This window comes from Pseudophryne corroboree, chromosome 7 (genome assembly GCF_028390025.1).
Source record: "Pseudophryne corroboree isolate aPseCor3 chromosome 7, aPseCor3.hap2, whole genome shotgun sequence".
NCBI classification, from domain to species: domain Eukaryota; kingdom Metazoa; phylum Chordata; class Amphibia; order Anura; family Myobatrachidae; genus Pseudophryne; species Pseudophryne corroboree.
In genome coordinates this window covers 370818428-370835319 of record NC_086450.1, presented here as the reverse complement: position 1 = coordinate 370835319, position 16892 = coordinate 370818428, and the positions used below count along the sequence as shown (strand labels likewise).

Sequence of the window (16892 nt, the reverse complement as noted above, 5' to 3'; positions counted from 1 at the left end):
TGCTCACAGCACCAACCATGAAGAGAGCAGGGGAATGAACACGTTCCACACCTAAGCAGCTGAACAGGGTCACCTACCACAATGACATTTTGTCTCTGACTGGCCCTTTAGCAGCTGCTTATGCGGTGCAGTTCTGAATCGGTGCAGTGGAGGGCTGTGGTGGCGGTGAAGTTCTTGCAGGACTTGTTGAGTGTAGACAGGCTGCAGCGGAGGGACCGCTGGACCATGGACTGGTGGAGTGATTCGAGTGTGCTTGTGAGTGACATGACAACCTGAGCTGGTGGAGGCTCCAGAAAGAGTAGACTATGATTGTGAACCAAGGAGGGGGAACCTAAGGACGTTAATGCAGTGCTGATGGTGAGGTCACCCAATACTTTACAAAAAATGTCTCACGGCGCTAGTGTTAAATTCCTTATTTGTTAATATATGTAGAAAACCTTAATAAGGAATAAATATATTCAGCTGCTGAGTGTCAATTAAGCTTGTGTGAGCATAAACTGAAAGGGTCTCCTATTCCAATAGGAGAACCAACTAAAACATTACTAGAAAGCACTCTGCGCTAATTAAATCTATCAGGCTTTAGAATAAAGTGAAATCACATTCTATAAAATTTTTATATTCTGGTGAATGCATTTATAATATATATTATTTGAAGATCATTGTGATCACTCTGTTGAATAAAACATTATATATACATGTGATTTCACTTTACTCTAAAGCCTGGTAGATTTAATTAGCGCAGAGTGCTTTCTAGTAATGTTCTGATGATGAGGTCAACCAGGAAGTGCATGGTGGTGCAACTGTCATCTGGCGTGGAGTGTGATGATTTATAGTCAATTAAATCCTCTCCCATCATACAGATACAGCATTCCCTTTAACGCCACTATCCTTGTTACAAGAACCCACACTTTTAGTGAAACCACAATCACCTTTACTAGAGCACACATGCAAATAATACCCCACCACAGACACATATTCTTGCACAGCCAAGGGAGAGAAGATAAGATGGGAGAACTGGGGGCATGTAGCGAGGTGCTGGGGGCACATAGCGCACATCAGTATTGTAATGGAGACATCATACCACATGCTGGCTCTGGGCAGCATGTTACTCATTGGGGAAGATGGAGGAGGTAAGGGGCCCTGCCCATACTTACCTTCTCTTCTCCTGAAAGTTGCTGGAAATTGACGGTTTTTCAGGTAGTGCGCCACACCCAAGCAAGAGTAGGCAGATCTCCCGCATCCCACCAACTTCCTTGTGAAGCAGACCCGATGGGGAGAAAATCACCAGAATTGTGGTTCGGTATGGAAGAGGTCGGCCCTGGGGAACCAGAGGTATCCGACATCAAAGCAGTGGTCCCCATCTTAGCCTGTTAATTGCTATTCCCAAATTTTGTGGAGAGGGGTTCCTGGACTGCACATCCTAGCTTCTTATAATGGGATGTGCTACCTTGCTGGGACTTGGTACTACAAAATAGGAAAGAGGGTGCAGGTGCACCATACACCATTAAAATTATAATTATAAACCCTCATATCCGAGGTTCTTGGCATATATTGACAATATATGAGCCTTCCCCCCTGCTTCACGGTGACCTCGTCTGACAGGTCCCTAACATTATAGGGGTTCACCTACCATACCACCCCAGGGCATCACACAAATGAGAGATAGAAGTAAAAAATCAGTGTTAAGCAAGTGAGGGAAGCTGCTGAGTGTTAGAAAGAGGACAGCAGTAAGGTGTCAGAGTGTTAAAAAGTGAGGTTAGCTGATCAGTGTTACACCTGTAAAAGATATGAGAAAAATGCTACATAAATAAAAACAAACACAGATTGATATACAGTCGTGTTAGAAATAAGTATAAGGTGGTGATGCCCCAAAGTGGCCCAGCCAGAGCAATCCAATGAGCTCCACGCCCCAAAAGTCCACCCCCAAAAGGCAAACCCCTATAAAGTTAGGGACCTGTCCGACGAGGTCACCATGAAGCAGGTGGGCAGGCTCATAACCTTGGATATGTTGGTTTATAATTATAATTTTAATGGTGTATGGTGCACCTGCACCCTTGTACCTAAATTGATATTCCCAGCAAGATATCTTGGGTTCTGTCTAACTTAGAATTCTTCTGAGGGTATGGACCAAAAGCTGGGACTCTTCCCTTTCGTTAGTCACTGTCCGTTTGTCTCTACTATGCCCAGAACCAGAGATATCAGCCTTCAAGCAGCTGGTCCCTGCTCCAGCTCCACACGCCTCGTATGCAGTTTTATTTTTTTGTTGGTGGATTGCTCTGGTTCCTGAACTCTGATCCCCAAGTCCCCAGATTTCCCTGAAAGGTGGGACTCTCTAGTTTTTTTTTTTTATTCCATTGAAAGCAAAGAAATCTATTTCCAGGAACTGGAGATATATGCAGTCAAGCAAGCTGCCCTCTCACCAGAAAATGATTAATATTAAGCCCACTCCACTACCCACCCTTCCTTTGCATATTAAACACCCCCTAGCACCCTGGAATTCATGTACCGGGACCCCTCATTCAGCCCAATGCCTCTTTCTACAATTTAGTGTTCTCCTTCCCGCCCTATCTCCCACCATCTGTGCAGTAAAAAGGAGTAATTAGCAGAAATTACTGCTCCAGTTCCCACATGCTGAGTGGAAGATAGAACACCCCCTACCACCCATGGGACATTAAAGCTGCCACTGATAGCACCGCACCCCCACCCCTGCCACTGGAGGATGGGAAGGGCCCACAGTACATTGCTTTGCCCACGGGCCTACACTGCTGTTAAGACAGCCATGTGCAGAGCCTAATGTCATGACAGCCTGTCTCCACTCCCGAAGTAGCCAGCAGTGTCCCCTCCTCAAGCTTCTAGGTAATTATGGCCCTGTCTGTATAATATGTACTGTGCCCGACCAGTTCTTATAGCAGCCCTGTATACAAAATAATGCTGCTTTCTATCTCATGGCAAGACTATGGCATGACATTGCTAGACTGATTCTAATGACCAATTTAGGCTGTGATTGAGTAGTTTATGGTACTGTACCTCCAACTCACCTTAAGGAATTAGGTATATTCTACAACACAATCAGCTGTTTTGCTTTGTAATGAAACTGCAGAATCCACTATTGGAATATGCTAGCAGACCTTGGCTGTGTGTCCTTGTAGCCAAGGCAAAGTGTTATCCTTTTTCTGTTCAACCTTCAAACACTTTCTAGACAAGATGTCCTTTTATCTGTCCAGCTTATCCCCCCCCCCCCCCCCCCCCATTCCCCGCAGCATACAGTATTTATCACCTGATATCCATGTCCGGAAGCCTGCTAATAATTCCTATTTCAATAAAACAAAATCTTCTCAATCTACGGCTGCCCACAGTTTCCCATTGGTATGCAACAATCTACAAGAGTCTTTTCAATTTTTCTCCAGACCAAGATGTTATTAACATCTGTTATTTCAAATTATAAATATGCATGCAATTGTAATGTATAATTGTTTTTTTCAATACAGTATATAGCAAAAGTAGGGATGTGCACTGTTTTGGTCTTGGTTCTAAATCATTGTCATGTTTTGGTTTTGGTTTTGTAAAAACAACCTCATTTTGGGTTTGTATCTGGGTTCCTTTAACAATTGATAAAAATCAAGAAAAAAAGCAGATAATCATGCAACTTAGACTCTTTTTGTTCCTATAGTATTATTCATGTCAATACCATTAATTTCCAGTCATTTTCAGTCAATTATGCCCACCTCACCATGCACTCTCCTGAGTGAAATCGCACATGAAATCATGAGCAATCCAAAGAGATTCATTTTTTAAACCCTCTGGGACTCGAGTGGTGCGGTGCCATTGCATAGATGCATACAGCTCTGAATGTGCGTACAGTTGGAATAGCATTCCATCCTCAGTCCGCTCACATTCAGTTTGCTGCCAGCGTCTGGAATTGCGTTTGCATTAGGAGTGGACCAGGGGCGGAACTGTGGGAGGCAGTGGAGTCGGCTGCCGCCGGGCTCCTGACCTCAAGGGGGCACTTCTCCTCCACTGTCTCCCGATGACGATTGCTCGATGCTACTTTTTTTTTTTTAGTGATTCTTACAGACGGAGGAGCTGTGTCCGTGACACGGAAGCTGCCTCCTGTATATACAGAGAGCTGGCACTGGCTGCAGCTAGGGGGAGCTCCAGAGCGCAGCTCCTCCCGGGCCCTTCCAGTTAAGCAAGCCAGCCGAGGGAAGCTCTCTGCTCCTCCGTCAGGCTGATGATAACCAAAGGTAGGCAATGGCCTCAAGCTGCACCGTGGTGGGAAAGGTGTAGTTGGGTGTGCTGGGGGGCTTTGATAAATGTTGGAAGCACTGTGTTTTGTGTGTGTATGTTTTAAGCGAGGTGTGTGTGTGTGTGTGTGTGTGTTTAAGGCAAGTTGTGTGTTCAAGTAAAAGAGGCATGTGTGTGTGTGTGTGTGTGTGTGTGTGTGTGTGTGTGTGTAAGTGAGAGGCATGTGTGAGAGGCGTGTGTGTGTGTGTGTGTGTGTGTGTAAGTGAGAGGCATGTGTGAGAGGCATGTGTTTGTGTGAGAGGCATGTGTGTGAGAGGCATGTTTGTGTGTGTAAGTGAGAGGCATGTGTATGTAAGTGAGAGGCATGTGTGTGTGTGTGTAAGTGAAAGGCATGTGTGTATGTGTGTGTAAGTGAAAGGCATGTGTGTATGTGTGTGTAAGTGAGAGGCATGTGTGTATGTGTGTGTAAGTGAGAGGCGTGTGTGTGTAAGTGAGAGGCATGTGTGTATGTGTGTGTAAGTGAGAGGCGTGTGTGTGTAAGTGAGGTGCGTGTATAAGTGAGAGGCATGTGTGTGAGAGGCATGCGTGTGTGTAAGTGAGAGACATGTGTGTGTAAGCGAGAGGCATGTGTGTGTAAGTGAGAGGCATGTGTGTGTGTAAGTGAGAGGCACGTGTGTGAGAGGCAAGGATTAAAAGGAGGCATTTGAGCATTTCTACAGGACTATGGGGGTCATTCCGACCCGTTCGCACGCAGTGGTTTCTCGCTGTGGTGCAAACGGATGCGGAATGCGCGGCGGACGGTGTGCACGTGAGCGACGTTGCCCAGCGACAGAGGTCACCGGGTTACGTTGCGCCTACCGACGGAAGCTGTTGCAGAGGCGATTGTTAAGAAGATTAACAGGAAGGAGGCGTGGCAGGGCGGATCCGGACCATTGGAGACCGTTTTCGGGGAGTGGTGAGTAAAACGCAGGCATGTCCAGGACAACGGAGGGCGGAGGTGTGACGTCAAAGCCGGGCTCATCATCGCTGGATCCATCGCACAGGGTAAGTATGTCCAGGGCTGGTCTATTTATGCTTGAATTTTTTTTTAGCTTAGCAGGGCTGCACAAGCGATCGCAGCCCTGCTAAGCTAAAATACACTCCCCCATAGGCGTGGACTATTGATCGCAGCAGCAGCAAAAAGTTGCTGGCTGCGATCAACTCGGAATGACCACCTATGTACAGAGCACACACCTGGGCCAGTATTTACTAAAAAGCCGAGTTTGGCCGATTTGTGTTTTTTTTTCTAAGTCCCAAATTCGGGAATTCACTAAGCACCAATCTCGGCAGTGTCTGGTCTATTCGTAATGGTTTGAATGACAACGTTCTGAAATACGAATGAATAGACCATCGGTCAAACGCGGCTGTTATTTCATAGAATACGGGAATTCACTATTCATTCGTATTTGGGTGTTAGTCTCTGAGTGCTCAAATGCGGTCGTTTTTTTTTGCGATTCGTTAAAAAAAGCGGCAAAAAAATAGACCTGCTTTTTTCAGTCGTGTTTACATGTGTTGCAAATAAAAAATCACTCACACCTGAAGTAGGATACCTATAAAAGGATGTTAGGCCCATTTCAATACACCTACACTCAGAAATGGCAGCAGGACTGTGGGCCAGTGATCTTTTGTGTGCTGTGGGATTCCTCAGACTCAGACATCAGCCTGTAAGTACCCAGGGTCAAGAAACTGAACATGGTCAGCAGGTTGTACAGGTTCCGCGGAGGCTGCGCAGGCCTTGTTTTTTTAGGGGGCGTTTACACTTGAACGCATTGTCCGATGATAAGGTCATACAGATGTTCCGTCTAAATCGTAACAACATTTTCCGTCTGTATGACCTTGTCAAACTGGGCCTAGACCCTGAGACAGTACGCTCTCGCCCTGTCTCAGGCCTGCACAAACTCCTGGCTGTGTTGCACTTTCTGGCCACTGGCAGCTTTCAGGCTGTGTCTGGGGATGTCATAGGAATCTCACAGCCCTCATTTTCAAGAATCTTAACACAGGTGATGTATACCTAACGACCTCTTCTGTTTTGTGTTTGTTTTAATTTCTCGGTGGCCAGTTCTGTCCTAAAATCTCATGTTTATTGTTCTTTAAAATGTTCACACAGGTGTTGGCTGTTTTGCAGCCCCACATCGAGGCCTCAATCTGCTTCCCTACCCAGGAGTCTCAGTGGCATGCCGTCAGGGTAGATTTCTATGAGCTGGCTGGCATGCCCAATGTGCTTGGAGCCATAGATTGCACACACATTCAGTTGAGACCACCTAGGGGCAGGCAGCACATACATACAAACCGCCATTTCGAACACTCCACAAATGTGCAGGTGGTTTATGATGCAAATCTCAAAATAATGAGTGTTGTTGCTGGTTACCCTGGGGGCTGCCATGACTCCTTCATCCTCAGTCAGTCATCCCTCTTTGATAAGTTTGAGGATGGACAAATTGCAGATGGATGGCTGCTGGGTATGTAATTTGATATGTGTAGGCCTGCGTATACTTTGTCCAAATACAGGTGCAGATGTATTAACCTGTAGAAGGCATAAGGAAGTGAGAAACCAGTGATCTGTGCAAGGTGATAAAGGCACCAGCCAATCTGCTCCAATATGTAAATTAACATTTAGGAACAGATTGTCTGCTGCTTTTATTACCTTGCACATATCACTGGTTTTTCACTTCCTTATGCCTTCTACAGGTTAATACATCTGCCCCACAGTGTGTTACTTATGTGTTGCTGTATCTTAACATGAATCACGTTACTATATCTGTCTTTTAGGTGATGGAGGATATGGCTGTTTCTCTGGGCTTCTAACTCCATTGTCCCGACCTGATACCCCTGCTGAACACAATTACAATAATGCACATAAGTCCAAGCGGAATGTGATAGAAAGATGTTTTGGTGTGCTGAAATCTAGGTTTCGGTGTTTGGATAAGTCTGGTGGCCTTTTGTTGTATAGTCCCTCCAAGGTAACTCAAATTGTGTTCTGCTGCTGCTTTCTTCATAACATGTGTTTGCAACAACATCTGCCACATGTTGAGGAGGAGGAGGAAGAAAGCAGCCAGCAAGCAGAGGAATTAGAGACATCTGGTGATACTTGGAGTACTGATGTAGGGAGGCAGGTTAGGCAACAGATCATCAATCGCTATTTCTAAGGTAAGCTTGGTTTGCTTATTTCATTTGTTGTGTATTCATAAATAGATGTTTTGCCTTTTTTTTACCAAAATCCATTACTCAGAATGTGTCTGTCTCCTTGACACATACAAACATACCCTCGCTATATGAAAAAATAAGAATTTACTTACCGATAATTCTATTTCTCGGAGTCCGTAGTGGATGCTGGGGTTCCTGAAAGGACCATGGGGAATAGCGGCTCCGCAGGAGACAGGGCACAAAAAAGTAAAGCTTTTACCAGATCAGGTGGTGTGCACTGGCTCCTCCCCCTATGACCCTCCTCCAGACTCCAGTTAGGTACTGTGCCCGGACGAGCGTACACAATAAGGGAGGCAATTTGAATCCCGGGTAAGACTCATACCAGCCACACCAATCACACCGTACAACTTGTGATCTAAACCCAGTTAACAGTATGATAACAGAAAGAGCCTCTTAAAGATGGCTCCTTAACAATATAACCCGAATTTGTTAACAATAACTATGTACAGTATTGCAGATAATCCGCACTTGGGATGGGCGCCCAGCATCCACTACGGACTCCGAGAAATAGAATTATCGGTAAGTAAATTCTTATTTTCTCTATCGTCCTAAGTGGATGCTGGGGTTCCTGAAAGGACCATGGGGATTATACCAAAGCTCCCAAACGGGCGGGAGAGTGCGGATGACTCTGCAGCACCGAATGAGAGAATTCCAAGTCCTCTTTTGCCAGGGTATCAAATTTGTAGAATTTTACAAACGTGTTTTCCCCCGACCACGTAGCTGCTCGACAGAATTGTAATGCCGAGACCCCTCGGGCAGCCGCCCAAGATGAGCCCACCTTCCTTGTGGAATGGGCCTTAACAGATTTAGGCTGTGGCAGGCCTGCCACAGAATGAGCAAGTTGAATTGTGTTACAAATCCAACGAGCAATCGTCTGCTTAGAAGCAGGGGCACCCAACTTGTTGGGTGCATATAGTATCAACAGCGAGTCAGATTTTCTGACTTCAGCCGTCCTTGAAATGTATATTTTTAAGGCTCTGACAACGTCCAACAACTTGGAGTCCTCCAAGTCGCCAGTGGCCGCAGGCACCACAATAGGTTGGTTCAGGTGAAACGCTGATACCACCTTAGGGAGAAAATGCGGACGAGTCCTCAGTTCTGCCCTATCCGAATGGAAGATTAGATAAGGGCTTTTATAAGATAAAGCCGCCAATTTAGATACTCTCCTGGCGGAAGCCAGGGCCAGTAACATAGTCACTTTCCATGTGAGATATTTAAAATCCACCTTTTTCAATGGTTCAAACCAATGGGATTTGAGGAAATCTAAAACTACATTTAGATCCCACGGTGCCACCGGAGGCACCACAGGAGGCTGTATATGCAGTACTCCTTTAACAAAAGTCTGTACCTCAGGAACTGAGGCCAATTCTTTTTGGAAGAATATTGACAGGGCCGAAATTTGAACCTTAATAGATCTCAATTTGAGACCCATAGACAATCCTGATTGTAGGAAATGTAGGAAACGACCCAGTTGAAATTCCTCCGTCGGAACACTCCGATCCTCGCACCACGCGACATATTTTCGCCAAATGCGGTGATAATGTTTCGCGGTGACTTCCTTCCTTGCCTTAATCAAGGTAGGAATGACTTCTTCTGGAATGCCTTTCCCTTTTAGGATCTGGCGTTCAACCGCCATGCCGTCAAACGCAGCCGCGGTAAGTCTTGAAAGAGACAGGGACCCTGTTGTAGCAGGTCCCTTCTCAGAAGTAGAGGGCACGGGTCGTCCGTGACCAACTCTTGAAGTTCCGGGTACCAAGTCCTTCTTGGCCAATCCGGAGCCACTAGTATTGTTCTTACTCCTCCTCACCGTATAATCTTCAATACCTTTGGTATGAGAGGCAGAGGAGGAAACACATATACTGATTTGTACACCCAAGGTGTTACCAGTGCGTCCACAGCTATTGCCTGTGGATCTCTTGACCTGGCGCAATACTTGTCCAGTTTCTTGTTGAGGCGAGACGCCATCATGTCTACCATTGGTCTTTCCCAACAGTTTATTAGCATGTGGAAGACTTCTGGATGAAGACCCCCCTCTCCCGGGTGAATATCGTGTCTGCTGAGGAAGTCTGCTTCCCAGTTGTCCACGCCCGGGAAGAACACTGCTGACAGTGCTATTACGTGATTCTCCGCCCAGCGAAGAATCTTGGCAGCTTCTGCCATTGCACTCCTGCTTCTTGTGCCGCCCTGTCTGTTTACATGGGCGACCGCCGTGATGTTGTCCGACTGAATCAACACCGGTTTTCCTTGCAGGAGTGGTTCCGCCTGGCTTAGAGCATTTTAGATTGCTCTTAGTACCAGAATGTTTACGTGAAGAGACTTTTCCAGGTTCGTCCATACCCCCTGGAAGTTTCTTCCTTGTGTGACTGCTCCCCAACCTCTCAGGCTGGCGTCCGAGGTCACCAGGATCAAATCCTGTATGCCGAATCTGCGGCCCTCCAATAGATGAGCCTTTTGCAACCACCACAGAAGATATACCCTTGTCCTTGGCGACAGGGTTATTCGCAGGTGCATCTGAGGATGCGACCCTGACCATTTGTCCAACAGATCCCTTTGGAAAATTCTTGCATGGAATCTGCCGAATGGAATTGCTTCGTAAAAAGCCACCATTTTTCCCAGGACTCTTGTGCATTGATGTACAGACACCTTTCCTGGTTTTAGGAGGTTCCTGACAGGTCGGATAACTCCTTGGCTTTTTCCTCGGGAAGAAAAACCTTTTTCTGAACCGTGTCCAGAATCATCCCTAGGAACAGCAGACGTATCGTCGGAAAACAGCTGCGATTCTTGGAATATTTAGAATCCAGTCGTGCCGTCGAAGAACTACTTTAGATAGTGCTCTTCCGACCTCCAACTGTTCTCTGGAACTTGCCCTTTTTAGGTCGTGCAAGTAAGGGATAATTTAGATGCCTTTTTTCTTTGAAGAAACATCTTTTCGGCCATTACCTTGGTAAAAAGGCCCGGGGTGCCGTGGATAATTCAAACGGCATCGTCTGAAACTGATATTGACAGTTCTGTACCACGAACCAGAGGTACCCTTGATGAGAAGGACAAAATTTGGACATGGAGGTAATCCTTGATGTCCAGGGACACCATATAGTCCCCTTTTTTTTCCGGTTCGCTATCACTGCTCTGAGTGACTTTATCTCGATTTGAACCTTTTATGTAAGTGTTCAAAACATTTTAGATTTAGACTATGTGTCACCAAGCCGTCTGGCTTCAGTACCACAATATAGTGTGGAAAAATAATACCCTTTTCCTTGTCGTAGGAGGGGTACTTTGATTATCACCTGCTGGATATACAGCTTGTGAATTGTTTCCAATGCTGCCTCCCTGTCGGAGGGAGCCGTTGGTAAAGCAGACTTCAGGAACCTGCGAGGAGAAGATGTCTCGACTCTCCAATCTTTACCCCTGGGATAATACTCGTACGATCTAGGGGTCAACTTGCGAGTGATCCCACTGCGCCCTGAGACTCTTGAGACTACCCCCCCACCTTGAGTCCGCTTGCACGGCCCCAGCGTCATGCTGAGGACTTGGCAGACGCGGTGGAGGGCTTCTTTTCCTGGGAAAGGGCTGCCTGCTGCAGTCTACTTCCCTTACCTCTATGTCTGGGCAGATATGACTGGCCTTTTGCCTGCATGCCCTCATGGGAAAGGAAAGATTGAGGCTGAAAAGACGGTGTCTTTTTTAGCTGAGATGTAACTTGGGGTAAAAAAGGTTGGATTTCCCAGCTGTTGCTGTGGTCCCCAGGTCCGATGGACCGACCCCCAAATAACTCCTTCCCTTTATACAGCAATACTTCCATCTGCCGTATGGGATCTGTATCACCTGACCACTGTCGTGTCCCTGACATCTTCTGGGAGATATGGACAACGCACTTATCTTGATGCCAGAGAGCAAATATCCCTCTGTGCATCTCACATACATATATATAGAATGCATCCTATTAAATGCTCTACATGAATAAAATATTTTCAGTCAGGGAATCCGACCAAGCCAACCCAGCACTGCATCTCCAGGCTGATGGCGATCGCTGGTCGCAGTATAACCACCGTATGTGTGTATATACTTTTTAGGATATTTTTCCAGCTTCCTATCAGCTGGCTCCTTGAGGGCGGCCGTATCTGGAGACGGTAACGCCACTTGATAAGCGTGTGAGCGCCTTATCACCCTAAGGGGTGTTTCCCAACGTACCCTAATTTCTGGCGGGAAAGGGTATAACGCCAATATTTGCTATCGGGGTAACCCTACGCATCATCACACACTTCATTTTATTTTATCTGATTCAGGAAAAACTACAGGTAGTTTTTTCCACTCCCACATAATACCCTTTCTTGTGGTACTTGTAGTATCAGAAACACGTAACACCTCCTTCATTGCCCTTAACGTGTGGCCCTAATGAGAAATACGTTTGTTTATTCACCGTCGACACTGTATTCAGTGTCCGTGTCTGTGTCTGTGTCGACCGACTGAGGTAAATGGGCGTTTTTAAAACCCCTGACGGTGTTTCTGAGACGCCTGGACCGGTCCTAATAGATTGTCGGCCGTCTCATGTCGTCAACCGACCTTGCAGCGTGTTGACATTCTCACGTAATTCTCTAAATAAGCCATCCATTCCGGTGTCGACTCCCTAGAGAGTGACATCACCATTACAGGCAATTTCTCCGCCTCCTCACCAACATCGTCCTCATACATGTCGACACACACGTGCCGACACACAGCACACACACCGGGAATGCTCTGACAGAGGACAGGACCCACTAGCCCTTTGGGGAGACAGAGGGAGAGTCTGCCAGCACACACCAAAAACGCTATAATTATATAGGGACAACCTTATATAAGTGTTTCTCCCTTATAGCATCTTTTATATATATACAATATCGCCAAAATCAGTGCCCCCCCTCTCTGTTTTAACCCTGTTTCTGTAGTGCAGTGCAGGGGAGAGCCTGGGAGCCTTCTCTCCAGCTTTTCTGTGAGAGAAAATGGCGCTGTGTGCTGAGGAGATAGGCCCCGCCCCTTTTACGGCGGGCTCGTCTCCCGCTATTTTTGAAGTTAGGCAGGGGTTAAATATCTCCATATAGCCTCTGTGGGCTATATGTGAGGTATTTTTTGCCTCTAATAAGGTTTTTATTTGCCTCTCAGAGCGCCCCCCCCAGCGCTCTGCACCCTCAGTGACTGTTGTGTGAAGTGTGCTGAGAGGAAAATGGCGCACAGCTGCAGTGCTGTGCGCTACCTTTATGAAGACTCAGGAGTCTTCAGCCGCCGATTTTGGACCTCTTCTCTCTTCAGCGTCTGCAAGGGGGCCGGCGGCGCGGCTCCGGTGACCATCCAGGCTGTACCTGTGATCGTCCCTCTGGAGCTAGTGTCCAGTAGCCAAGCAGCAAATCCACTCTGCACGCAGGTGAGTTCACTACTTCTCCCCTAAGTCCCTCGTTGCAGTGATCCTGTTGCCAGCAGGACTCACTGTAAAGTAAAAAACCTAAGCTAAACTTTCTCTAAGCAGCTCTTTAGGAGAGCCACCTAGATTGCACCCTTCTCGTTCGGGCACAAAATCTAACTGGAGTCTGGAGGAGGGTCATAGGGGGAGGAGCCAGTGCACACCACCTGATCTGGTAAAAGCTTTACTTTTTTGTGCCCTGTCTCCTGCGGAGCCGCTATTCCCCATGGTCCTTTCAGGAACCCCAGCATCCACTTAGGACGATAGAGAAACAAGTGTTGCATGTGTATTGTGTGTATTTTTAATCTCAAAACAACAGATTATGAGTGGCATGCATTAAGTTTGGATAAGTGATCGAAAACTTGCAGTGCTAATTTCTTACAAGCCCACATCATCCATTTAGTATTTCACTTTTTCATTGTGTGTAACGTCCTAATGCACAGGTTCACAAACTCGGCCCTCAGGACCACACACAGTGCATGTTTTTCTCTTAACCCAGTAGAAGCACTGGTGTATAAATTACTCACAGACAGATGTTAAAAGGTTCACAGGTGGAGCTAATTATGTCACTTGTGATTCTGTGAGTAGACCTGCAAAACATGCACTGTGTGGGTTCCTGAGGGCCGAGTTTGAGAACCCGTGTTCCCAAAAAACACTCCTCAACATATAATATGTTAGCCTTGAGGAATACATGTGTCCCTATGTGTGATGCACCATCATATTTAAGACTCACAAACTTACTGTAATCAGGAAAAATGTATTTCCTAATGTTTGATGCTGTAAACTTGATGATGTGTAAGTAAATACACAGTTTGCCACACATATACATTATTATACACAGTTTTTGTTTTTTGTTGTAAAAGTACATATTTGTTTGTTTGTTTCAGCATCATGTGTAAAAACATGCTTAGTAATTTTTAACACACACAAACATGTCCCAACAATACTGACATTCATTTGGACAATGTTTTTCAAACAAAACAAAGGCAACATATTACAAGCTTTTTACGCAACTCAATTGTGTTCTTCTTGTAATGTTGTATAGATAAGATAGCTAAGATATGTATCACTAACATTGTAATTTGGATTGTCTGCAGGCAAAGAGAATGATTGGAATCTAGAAAGAGTAATGATTAGAAAAAAATCAAGTGGTCAGTTCACTTCCTGTTAAAGACATTCTGCCTGGCTGGCAATTATTGTATCTGCAGGCAAAGAGAATGATTGGAATCTAGACAGAGTAATGATTACAAAAAAATCAAGTGGTCAGTTTACTTCCTGCTAACATGTATGTGTGGCTCCATCAACATTTCCTTCCTCCAATACAAAAAAAAAAATGTTAATGAATAAATGTGCGTACTAAATTTGTTTTTTTTTTGGCCCACTTATAATTAATGATGTTGAAAAAAGGGTCAAGGAGCTAAGTGTTATATTTTTTAAGCAACAAAAACTCTTGCTAACTATTTTGAGTTACTTATCACAAATGTCTAACTTGTTTTTTTTTCATGTCTTTTGGGTGGCTGCTTGTCCTGCCCTTTGCCTTTAGCACTGTCATGTTGTCGTGCTCTGGTGGACCGTCTTGGTGGTGATGAGACTGGCATGATATTTGGAGTAGTTGTACCAGAACTGCAGCTTGTTTGCTGTTGGTGCATGCATCTGAGTGTTTCATTCAGGTTAGTGAGGGTGGCATTGAGTTCACGTGTAGCAGCATTTTGATTGTCTACTATTCGGAATAAACTTTCATTAATCTTTTGATTGTTTTGAAAAATGCTCATATAACTTTGCTGTTGTCTGTGCTGTTCTTCCATTATGCGCTGTAAGTTTCCCATGACCTGTGTAATATCTGTACGCATGAGTTCCATGGTATTGCCTATTCTGTTTGTTTGCTCATTTTGTCTACTCAGATTTCTTGATATTCTTCTGAGGTGAGATGGTAGTCTTGCAAACATTTGTGTCTGCTTACGCATGCAATCTTCATTAGTGGCCTGCTGTCTAGCCCAAATAGTCCAAAACACCTGATCAGGGCCTTGTGTTCCTGGTGTTGTTGGGCTGTGTTGTGGTGGTGGTGATCTTTGCTGTAGTGGTGTACTCACAGGTGCTGGGGGGCTCATTCCTTGCATTAATGGCTGCATATCTAAGATGTTTGTCTCCTCCATGTCACTGTGTTGGTGTTGTTGCGGAGGGATGCTGTTCCCAGGACTCGAAGCTGAAATGTTAAACAAATCTCCGTTAGCTATCCATATGTTTGTGAAATATTAAAAAATCACTACACATGGAACACATGTCATTCACTGTTGCTTTCAACTATTCTTGCTAGCAACATCATCACTCATAGCTAAAATACATACATATGCCTGTTTGATTCAAATGTGTCTGGTTACTTAATTGTGAAAGAAAACACTTTAGTTTTATTGTAGCTCACACATACTCCACCATAAAAACACATTGGAATACATAATGTGTTACCTTATAGCTTTGTTCAAACAAACATAGTAATGTTTTTATATGTATTTTGCAATGTTACCTCAAGCACACATGTGATTTTTGGAAAAACAACCTTACTTTTTGCAAACAAACCAACATGCTTTTTTGTTGCAGCATCTTATACCCAATGTCATACAGTATGGCTCAAGTGGACATACATATCTTTACTGGATGTGGACAAGGCCATTTAGTTTGGATTCCATTTCAGCTTTTACTTACTGCTGTAAGTATTTTAGTTTTGGATGTGTTTTGACTTAATGCGGTTATGACTGATTTTGATTATGTTCTGACATTTTTACACATTTTTTCAGTTTGATACTCACAATCAAGATGAGGGGAGTGTGGATGACGTCTTGGAGGTGTGTCCAAAATTTGGAGTGGGGGTACAGAACATACGGACGATAATCTTCGTGGCGGGGTAGCCTGCTGTGTTTTTGCCAGGACATACGACCTTGCTTTCTTTTCGGCCACAGGTTTTTTGTGGTGATGTCTTACAGAAGTGCCACTTCTGCTGCTCCATACTTCTTTTGATGGACCTTTTAATGAAAGTGCAATTTTGTTATGCCCATTCCTTTACAAGCATACCCTATACTACAATGGACACTTTACCTGCTTCCGCAGCGTCATCATCATCAGATGTGATAGGAGTTACTGGCCGACGAGTAGTACTGCTTTTTTCAGACACTGTATAAAATGAATTATATTAAAAAATCATTCTATTGTGTATACATCCACCCATTATGCTTATAAACATTTTTTCTTTTAGAAATGCTTGGTTTTTATTTAAAACAAACATAAGGACCAGAAATAAAAAAAATAAACAAAAACAATGACCAAAACACATATGCACTATGGCAACATCAACACAGGAAAACATGTACAGGACACTGACATAGGCCACAAGTTCAAGGAAAGGTTTAAAAAAAAACCCACACAACTTCATTTTGTATTGGAAGGAAAAATATTACAGATGCAATATCTAATTTGCTCTGTGATGTGGCACTCCAAAGACACATTACCACTATATGAGCAAAAACAAATGCAGCAATTTATAAAAAAATTACACTGCAGTGGGATGTCACGGTACAAATACAAGCAAAAAAAATAATAATTGTTTTTTAAATTAAATAATTAACATTATCTAAAGATGACATTACACATGTAAGTGGTTTCCAAACCACTTTCCAGTACTCCAGCCTCTAACATGACAACCACTTTTTTTTTTAAATTCCACATGGATCACTTAAATATAAAACATAGTCACAAATTTTTTTTTTTAAACGCCCAAAAGGAAAACATTATTGCAGGATAATTCACTAACCTCACTAACACTCACCTCCTCCACCTGACCAACCTCCTCCCCCTCACTCACTCCCTCCACCTCTGAGTCACACATAATTGTGTGTCTAAACAGTTAACACTGGGGAAAAAAACAACAACACACTCCTCCACTACCACTACACAACACACACACACACACACACACACACAC

At 44.6% G+C, this 16892-nt stretch overlaps 1 protein-coding gene across 1 annotated transcript; it reads right to left on the bottom strand.

The window, feature by feature from the left end:
• Positions 1 to 13660: 13660 nt before the first annotated feature.
• LOC134943723 (uncharacterized) lies at positions 13661 to 16079 on the bottom strand. Its single transcript, XM_063932405.1, has 3 exons — positions 16010 to 16079; positions 15724 to 15936; positions 13661 to 15122 (listed from the first exon to the last, which is right to left on the bottom strand). Exon 3 carries the CDS (start codon positions 15070 to 15072, stop codon positions 14404 to 14406), a length of 669 nt encoding a protein of 222 aa, XP_063788475.1. The 5' UTR covers positions 15073 to 15122; positions 15724 to 15936; positions 16010 to 16079; the 3' UTR covers positions 13661 to 14403.
• Positions 16080 to 16892: the final 813 nt, after the last annotated feature.